This window comes from Oncorhynchus mykiss, chromosome 6 (genome assembly GCF_013265735.2).
Source record: "Oncorhynchus mykiss isolate Arlee chromosome 6, USDA_OmykA_1.1, whole genome shotgun sequence".
In the NCBI taxonomy this organism is placed as follows: domain Eukaryota; kingdom Metazoa; phylum Chordata; class Actinopteri; order Salmoniformes; family Salmonidae; genus Oncorhynchus; species Oncorhynchus mykiss.
This window is the reverse complement of record NC_048570.1, coordinates 70,014,984-70,024,952: the sequence shown is the minus strand read 5'-3', so window position 1 is coordinate 70,024,952 and position 9,969 is coordinate 70,014,984. Positions and strand designations below refer to the sequence as shown.

The following is a 9,969-nucleotide window of genomic DNA, read 5'->3' as shown; positions in this document are numbered from 1 at the left end:
TTAACTGTATTGCTTTTTCACAAAATTCTAAATCTGCTAACATTTCCTCATAAAATGTTACGAATTTCGACCATTTGTATAATTGTTCACCATCTTCATTGCGAAACTTTTATTTTAAAGTAAAATCCTCGAGGTCACGGCCTTGTTCTCGCTAGGTCTTGCTTATTCTTGCTGGCGGGACGAAGGTAACACACACCCGGGATGAATCCCACACCATATGGCAGGCCACAAACACCATTTTGGTTCATCTCAGGGCACACCGCGTGACAGGAAGAATGCCAATGCTGCGCAACATGGTAGCAAATGAACACTAGTTTTCTACATTAATGTCGTAAAAGTTCGAATTCAATTGCACAGCTAAATGAATCACCACTCACATTATTTTACAAACATATTTTAATATGTATATAATAGTGTGACTACATTTGCACCGAGCACAGGTTCCCTCACCAGCTACGTATTTCCGGTTAATCGCACTTCCTTTATGGTTTTTGGAGCGTCGGCGAAAGGAGAAAAAGTAAGAGATGGCGGGTGAATTTTCTAAATTATTAGACGTCTGATATTCAGCTATCGTAGAACATATTATATATATTTTAATTAAGACAAACATGCTACATGTCTGCTGTGTTATCAGAAATGGATTTGTCAATGTTTCCGAACGAGCCGAGTGAAGAGATTGACATTGACATTGAAAAGAGGCAGACAAGACAAGGGGCAAATATGCAATGGTTGGCTAGGCTAGCATCCTAGCTAACGCTAGTTAAGGTGCCCTTTTCCTGTATGTAGTATAATGTTTTGTGCGTATTCCTCCTCATAGTCATTTGTAATGTTACCGTGGAGGTTAGTCCGGAGCAGGAATATTACACAAGGAATAACATGTTGGGTGTCTGCTATGTATTTGACCTTGTACCAGTTAGCGATGATTAGCATCGTCAGCTTGCGTGTGAGCGTTCCTGCTACTAACGTTTGAACCAATGATGTGTATAAACCCCGGATGCCTGACTGTATTGAGATCACTGCGTAGTCATCTTGGCACTCCTCAATTGTAAAACCGTTTTTTGGATGCAATAGAAATACATTTATTCATTTCGCCATTCGTTTTTGACACGTTAATTATATTAGACACCTTCATGCATACGTTTACATTGAGAGCGAAGCAAGACATTTCCTAATATATTTGTTTAGTACTAATGTTACTGTCCAACAACAAATCTACTTAAATACATAACATTTTGTCTCTCAATGACCAATACATAGGTTGCAGTCCAAACACTTAAAAGGCACACTATTCCCTCAGCCCTCAAATATTAAGTGGACACTTTCGATGACGTATCATGATGTCTGACGAGTATACACTTGCAGGGTGAGGAAGGAATGATTTTTAAATTTGATTTTTTTTTTCTGTAATGCTATTAAGACTATACAAATGGTAACAGCTCTATCAAATTGAAAAATGGCACCTCACCTAGATTTGAGTTAAAGAGAGGAATTAGGAAAGGTCTTATCTCTTGTACCTGTTTTTATTAATCACCCAACTTCATACAAATTCTTTCAATAAGCTGGTAAAGAAATTATTATAAGCTAGCTGGCTGACAATACTACACTTTTTCTGAAAGATGCTAAACAAATTCCCATATCGATCAATGTGATACAATCCTTTTCCAAAGATTCTGGTCTATATTGTAACATTAATACATGTGAACTCATGGCTGTCAGATTGTGTGACACCTTCATATTATGGTATTCCAGTAAAATAATAACTTGCATATTTAGGCATAACCATTACAAAGGATCAGAAGTCTAGAGGCTTACTCAATTTTAACCCTCTTGTTTAAAAAAACAAAACAAAAAACAGAAGAAGCTAAATCAATGGCTACAGAGGGACTTATCTTTAAAAGGAAGTGCCCTAATAACCAAGGCGGAAGGTATCTCTAGGCTAACATATGACGCTCTATCTTGACGGTAAAATAAGCAAGGAGATAGACCAGATGCTTTTCAACTTTGTGGAGAAACCGTACCCATTAAATTAGGAAAACTGTTGTAATGAACACTTATGAGAATGGTGGGCTGAATTTTCGACTTTACTACCTTAAATAATACTTTTAATATCAATTGGATAAAACAATTCCTAAGAAGTTCTATGTGGAATTGTATTCCTCATCATGTCTTCTCTTCTTTTGGTGGCCTTAACTTCATGTTGGTTTGCAATTATAATATTGACAAAGTTCCAGTGAAACTTTAAGGAAAACATCAACTCAAATTGTTCCTTTTGTAATGACCACCCAGAAACTGTGTTGCATCTTTTTTTGGCATTGTATTCATGTAAGAAAACTGTGGAAAGACATAAGTCGATTTATAATTGACACATTTATGAAGATCTTACACTATTGCGGAGAGATGTACTGCTTGGATTCTTTACCTACGATAGAAATAAGCTGAAACATTTTTATATAATTAATTTCATCATTTTTTGGGCCAAGTTTCATATTCACAAATGTGAATTTACAAACAAACACCACATTCTATTACCTTACAAAAATAAATTGAACTGTATTTTAAGACAATTAAATACTTTAACAAAAAAGCTGTTAGTAAGTGTAGGTATGTCCCTTAAGGTCCTTGTGTAATGTGATATTATACCCCCTAGCCCAATTGTCCTTTGTAAATTATTGATCTATACTTTTCTTCCCACATGTACTTCCTGTATTGATTTGTTGTTCATAAAAAAAATTAAATAATTATTTTTTTGTATTATTATTTTATTTATTATTAACAACAAATCAATACATAAAGCACATGCGGGAACAAAAGCATACATAGATTACAAATAATGGACAATCGAGCTACGGGGTACAATAGCACATTACAATTACACAAGGACCTTAAGGGACATGCATATTCTAACAGCTTTTTTGTTAGTAGAGCATTTAACCGTCTTAAAATACAGTTCAATTTCCTTTTGTAGGGTACGAAAACGAATTTTCAGGCAAGGGCGGTCCATTTAAAAATCATTATTTATATATTATTTGGTAAATAATGATTTTTAAATGTACCGCCCTTGCCCGAAAATTCGTCACTCGTTCGTCCTGCGATTATTGTTTTCAGCCACCGTTTGTGGGTGCTTTATATGCGCTACGTCAATTATGATTGCATGTTTACTTATATTAACTATATCATTTTATATACGCCTACTGTATGGTAGCTAGCAAATTAATTAGCTAACTAACGTTAGCCTGCCTAGCTGGAACTTCTGATAAAGGAACATTTCTACAATTTCCAAAAGCTAACCAAACAAAAACATCATTACTTTTACGAGACGTGTTTGTGCCGTCATGTGCATTAGTAGCACAATTTATAACCTTTTTACAATCATTTTTACTTACACTTGTATGTTCACTTCTCCATTCATGTTTTTAAGTTTTGGCTGACTTTTCTTAGCGGAGGGGCTTACGTTGCGGTTGTACATCCGCTAAGAAAAGTCAGCCAAAAATGAATAACCAATGGAGAAGTGAACATACAAGTGTAAGTAAAAATGATTGTAAAAAGGTTATAAATTGTGCTACTAATGCACAAACACGTTGCATAAAAGTGCATATGTTTTTGTTTGGTTAGCTTTTGGAAATTGTAGAAATGTTCCTTTATCAGAAGTTCCAGCTAGGCAGGCTAACGTTAGTTAGCTAATTAATTTGCAAGCTATCATACAGTAGGCGTATATGAGTAATTATATAGTTAATATAAGTAGACATGCAATCATAATTGACTGTAGTGCATATAAAGCTACCGGTGGCTGAAAACACAATCATTGCAGGATGAACGAGTGACGATATCCGGGCAAAGGTGGTCGATTTAAAAATCATTCCTTGCCCTGCAAGTGTATACTCGTCGGACATCATGATACGTCTCCACTTAATATTTGAGGGGACAGTGTGTGTCTTTTACATCTGCGTTGCTTGCTGTTTGGGTTTTTAAGCTTGGTTTCTATATAGCACTTTGACATCGGCTGATGTAAAAAGGGCTTTATAAATACATTTGATTTGAAGTGTTTGGACTGCAGCCATAGAATCAGCAATCCAGGGTTTATATACGTCATTGGTTTAAACCAGTACCTGGGCTTGAGGAGATGATCAGATCCCTCAATTCAAAGTCCCATTAGCCAGTTCTGCAAATGTTATGTCAAAATGTTCGGTACTCAACAATATATGGAGTTTCATAGAGCAACTATTGTCATTACTGTCGTTACGCATGGTTTGTACTTCCAAAAAAGATCAACGTAAAATAACTGTTTTTGTTTACCTTTTTTTGAAAGTGCGTGCCATGCATAACATCAGTAATAACGATAGTAGTTCTGCAAAACTACATATTTGGATGAGTCCATAACGCATTTTGACATAATTCAAGTTTGCAGAGCTGGCTAATGGAACTTTGAACTGAAGGATCCTGTGTCGGAGGAAATCTCATCATATTCATCCCCTCCACAAACCCAGGTACTAGTTCAGTTTACGTTAGCCTAGTTTGAATATAACTCAATATTTCAACATAGCTAGCTTCTATCTATTAGCCTGTTTGTTACCATTGAAACGTCATTTGCAGATGGATGGCTAAATCGAAAGATGGCAAGCTATATTTAGTTTGCTAGGCATCTTTTTAGCATAGACATTTTAGCTGGGTAACTTTATCTAGGTTAACGTAGCTAGCTAGCTAGTTTTTCCTCTTTTTTTTTTTTACAGTTCTGTTAACTAGATTTTATTTGTAACAAAAACTGGTTGCTAGTTACGTGTGCTTGAGCAGTGACCATAACTAGTTGCTAAATGTCAGATTAGGGATGCGTGCAGTTTCATAAATTCTTGTTGAACAGTTGCTATTTTTCTATACATTTAATTGACTAAGAATAAAACTAACCAAACTATTTTACAAAGACCTAATGGCTAGCCTTAGGCTATAGTTTCATGTCATCAGAATAACTTCTTTGTGATTCGTTGGTCAGTAATGTTTTGTTACGGTAGTAACTAGCTATATTCATTTTTCATCAAGGGTTTTCTCATGCATGTTATTTTCTTTCAGAATGCTGGCCACCAGAGCCCTTAGCCTTGTTGGCAAACGTGCCATTTCCACATCAATCTGTGTACGTGGGGGACATGGTGAGTGACTATGTTGGCAGTACACACCACATACTTGACCTTCATGGTATGGACCTTTAAAACCATCCTCTGTAAATTGTACCTACCACTAAAAAGTTGGCACACAAACAAATGTAAACAATGGATAAAATATACCACCACCAGCATGGTTTGGAGATGTACAGTAATCAGACAATACCAGCTTATTGTAGAATAAGATATTTAAGATGTACAGTAATCAGACAATACCAGCTTATTGTAGAATAAGATATTGAAGTTTTTTAGGTAAACTGAAAAAGCAGTTATGCGGCTCCAAAAGGCACACAGTATGTATTCGCGTATGCACATATTTGCTATGCAGGTCCCATGCAGGTTTGAATACATGTATTGTTTGTGTGTGTCAGTCCTATGTAGTAACAGGGTGAGTTTCCTGCAGGTGTTGCCAAGGTAGACGACTACGCTCTCCCAGCCTACTTTGACAGGCGGGAGAACCCCCTCCCAGACGTCCAGTTTGTGACAGAGCTGAGTGCAGTGCAGAAGTCCTTAAAGGAGAAGGAGAAGGGCTCCTGGGCCACACTCTCCAATGAGGAGAAGATTGCATGTAAGTGGTTTTCACCTTTGTTGTTGAATACTTGACATTTGTCAGTTTTGTTGCCTACTCAAAACAAGACAGAAGTATTGTTTGCCTATCTGTTCTGTTAGTAGGGATATTTTTTTATTTTTACCTTTATTTAACCAGGTAGGCTAGTTGAGAACAAGTTCTCATTTGCAACTGCGACCTGGTCAAGATAAAGCAAAGCAGTGTGACACAGACAACAACACAGAGTTACACGATTTGCCGATACGCGTCAGTCCCCGGTTCAAATGTTTAAGATGTGAGTGCATCTGTCCGTGGGAGCCCAAACCGATCCATATGTAGCATGCATCGGTAAGAACCAATGAAAATGTTACAAATCGCAGGTTCACTAATGTTTATTATGCTATTTTTTTTGTTGCCTTATTCTGAAAATACCTCATTTGTTTGAATTGATGCGTCCTCTCCTTCAGCCTATCAAACTTATTTTCATATATCTGCATGTGATATTGATCTACAAGTCAGATAACTGTGCAGTGCAGGAGACGCAGCTGCTCGCGCCAACGAGAGCTAGGGCTTCCATATCCCTGTTCTAATATTCGTAGGCAACATCTGCACAGCACCTTCAGCATTAAGATGTTTTTAAACTGGCTTTCACAATATTAAATAGGTTTTATTGAGGGACAACCGATGTCATTTAGCTAGGCTTCCGTCCAATTGGTGAGAGATTTTCATGCGAATATTCTCAAATCTGCAATAAAAGAATATGCACATTTTCTTAAATTTTTACATTAAATTGACTTGTTGAGGATTAAAGGCGGTTCAATTCCCATGTACCGAATAGAAAATACAAGTTAAGTGGGTTTCCACTGCATCTCTACTGATGGGTTTCTCACAAAAAATGTTGCGTTATATAGCACGTGTGCCCACTCTGGTATTGGCACGTGCACTGTAGCCATCAGGTCACAGACACAGTGTGGCCAGTGTAGCCTACATTAGATTATTATGGACACGAGAGATTACTCTTGACACGGCAGCCAAGTGTCAACGATCATGTCACCAGAATAAGACCCTTTATTTATTGGAAAAGAGCATCACGCTCATCACCTGCACTTTCACCACCCTGTGAAGTTCATCAGAACTTATTTCATCTGTATCCTAATAAACTGCTGGTTTTCCTAATGTGGGAGGATCACACGTCATCGCGTGACTCCAAGTTTACTTCGATATGATGGTTATTATATCAATATTTGCTCATTAAAGCGTTTCCACCGACATTTCAAGCATAATTAGTTTACAGACACTACAGGATCCCACCTTGTCTAGCGTGTTTTGTTGACATTTGGAAAGTTTACCGACAAATTTTCCATCAGGAATGGCATACATTTTTTGGGGTTCCAACAGGTACTTTACTTGCATTAACAGGTTGGATGGAAACCTGATTTGTGTTACCAAATGCGCTGTATAAAATAATTTTACTGGTGGAGCTCTGTGGGCTACCGGAGTGGACATAACTCACATCTTGCTGATTGCACATCTAACTGCTGATTTGGGGTTTTTCGATTGCCAGGTTCACCGTACAAAATATTTTTGTTAGTTCTGTTTGGATTTGGTCATTTTTACATGAACAGGGTAAAGGTGTAATTGGCTATGTATGTCAAAGCTAATTTCTTAAGATAAATATATACATTTTACTAGCTCAATGTAAATGACAAGTTATAGCAGTGTGGGGACAAAACATAAATTGCGCCCCCTAATCTGCTAGTGGTAGATGCTCAGTCTACCCTATGGATCAACTCACACATTACATTACACACACACACGGCAGAAATACTTTTCTATCATACAGCAACGACAAGCCATGGTTCATTCACTCAGCTCAGAGAAGTCAGCTCAGACATCCAACTCAGCTCCTGAGCTCCATCACTATCAGATATGAATTTAGAATGGAAAATGAATGTGTTCATGCCATCATTGTTAATCGCATTGATTCATTCCACTAATTAAATTGAATCGCGTCAAATCGTTTCAAACTAAAAATATCATTCCTGTATCAGAGCCCATGTATTATTGAATCGTGCTTGTAAGGAGAGATGCACATCCCTACCCGTTAGGCTGTGTTAAATTGTTATTTAACCAAGGTCTTGCATTTTCTCTTTACCAACAGTGTACCGTATTAGCTTCAAGCAGAGCTTCGCAGAGATGAACGAGGGCACAAAGGAGTGGAAATCGGTTATCGCAGGAATGTTCTTCTTTATTGGCATGACTGGACTGGTTGTCCTATGGCAGAGGAAGTTTGGTATGTCTTCTAATAAGAAAAGGAATGGGAACATTTATTGTGGAGGGAGTCTGTGATCATTCAGTTGTAATATCCTGAAAAAATATCAATGCAACAATTTCAAAGATTTTACTGAGTTACAGTTCAAATAAGGAAATTAGTCAATTGAAATAAATAACTTAGGCCCTAATCTATGGATTTCACATGACTGGGTAGGTGTGCAGCCATGGGTGGGCCTTGGAGGGCATAGGCCCACTCACTGGAGACCCAGGCCCAGCCAATCAGAATGAGTTTTTCACCCAGAAAAGAGCTTTATTCCAGACAGAATTACTCCTCAGCATCCCCCACCCACCCTCAGACGATCCTGCAGGTGAAGAAGCTGCACGTGAAGGTCCTGGGCTGGCGTGGTAACACATGGTCTGTGGTTGTGAGGCCGGTTGGACGTACTGACAAATTCTCGAAAACAACGTTGGAGGCAGCTTATGGTGGAGAAATTAACATTCCATTCTCTAGCAACAGCTCTGGTGGACCTTCCTGCAGTCAGCATGCCAATTGCAGGCTCCCTCAACTTGAGACATCTGTGGCATTATGTTGTGTGACACAACTGCACATTTTAGTGGCCTTTTATTGTCCCCCAGCACAAGGTGCACCTGTTTAATTTTATTTTTATTTTACCTTTATTTAACCAGGCAAGTCAGTTAAGAACAAATTCTTATTTTCAATGACGGCCTGGGAACAGTGGGTTAACTACCTGTTCAGGGGCAGAACGACAGATTTGTACCTTGTCAGCTCGGGGGTTTGAACTCGCAACCTTCCGGTTACTAGTCCAACGCTCTAACCACTAGGCTACATGCTCTTTGATCAGCTTCTTGATATGCCACACCTGTCAGGTGGAGGGATGATCTTGGCAAAGGAGAAATACTCACTAATAGGGCTGTTAACAAATTTATGCACAAGATTTGAGCAAAAAATATTTTTGTACAACATTTCTGGGATATTTTATTTCAGCTCATGAAACATGGAACCAAACTTTTTACATGCTGTGTTTATATTTTTGTTTGGTGTACATTGATGTTCATGGTTTTTCCACCCACCTGTTAAAAGCCATAAGTCAGCATTCTTTCTCAATGAGATAGATATACAAGATGTTATTTATGACATAATTCAAATATTGTATTTGGCCATCAGTGCCCCTTCAAATAAGTAGGTTATGTGTCTTCTCTCCCATTGTATTGCCTCAACCATAATTGTTATAACAGACAAGCAACCAGGTTGTTTCACAAAAGCAATGTTCTCAATAATGATTACCTTGGTAGATAAATGTTCAATACAGACTATTAAAGAATATATGTTCATGGGTGAACTTTGAGGCAGAGCCTAACAAGCTGTCTGTCTCGCTGCAGTGTACGGACCTGTCCCCCCCACCTTTGAGTCAGAATGGAAAGAGAAGGAGGTACAGAGGATGCTGGACATGAGGATCAACCCGGTGGAGGGCTTCTCAGCCAAATGGGACTATGAGAACAAGGAATGGAAGAAGTAAACCAACCATCCAGAGGACCACATTACATACCATGACACCTACAAACGTACCAATTACTTGTCTGTATTTATCTATTGTCCACATTACCTCAGTCAATACGTTTTGGAAGGTCTCTTCCTCTTAAGGTCATCATGTATTATAGAGCAAAATAAAAGTTCCTATGTTTACCCAATAGTATGTCTCCCCTTTGCTGTTATATCTACCATGTTGTGGAGGGTTAAATGCCACTGGAGGCCCTACATGTCAATAATATGTAGGGTTTACTAGTACACAGCATAAACAGAGCATAGGTGTGATATATCCACATCCATGGATTTACCCTATTTTGAAACCTGGCAAGACTTTTCCTGCCTCTTATCTAATTGTGTGAATATCGTACTAGCATCATGTTTTTAGTTGACATTTTTAAGGAATCCACGCTGTAGTCCTGGATTAGGCTATGGCAGGCATGTGTGGGTTT

General features: G+C 38.2%; 1 protein-coding gene across 4 annotated transcripts; it reads left to right on the top strand.

Moving 5' to 3' along the window:
- Nucleotides 1-430: 430 nt before the first annotated feature.
- LOC110526482 lies at nt 431-9,683 on the top strand. 4 transcript variants are annotated; one of them, XM_021607488.2, is made up of 5 exons: nt 431-517; nt 5,062-5,138; nt 5,554-5,718; nt 7,859-7,990; nt 9,373-9,683. In XM_021607488.2, exons 2-5 carry the CDS (start codon nt 5,063-5,065, stop codon nt 9,507-9,509), a joined length of 510 nt encoding a protein of 169 aa, XP_021463163.1. In that variant the 5' UTR covers nt 431-517; nt 5,062; the 3' UTR covers nt 9,510-9,683. The 4 variants fall into 4 exon arrangements, with proteins under 4 accessions (XP_021463163.1, XP_021463165.1, XP_036836759.1 ...); XM_021607490.1 differs by lacking the exon at nt 431-517 and adding an exon at nt 534-765; XM_036980864.1 differs by lacking the exon at nt 431-517 and adding an exon at nt 1,320-1,363.
- The last annotated feature ends 286 nt before the right edge of the window (nt 9,684-9,969 follow it).

Excerpts from the sequence above, each read along its gene's own strand:
- LOC110526482 (XM_036980864.1), top strand. The coding sequence starts at position 1,335 with ATGATGTCTGACGAGTATACACTTGCAGG. Across the intron at positions 1,364-5,061 it reads GACGAGTATACACTTGCAGG|AATGCTGGCCACCAGAGCCC; the intron begins GTGAGGAAGGAA and ends ATTTTCTTTCAG. Across the intron at positions 5,139-5,553 it reads CTGTGTACGTGGGGGACATG|GTGTTGCCAAGGTAGACGAC; the intron begins GTGAGTGACTAT and ends AGTTTCCTGCAG.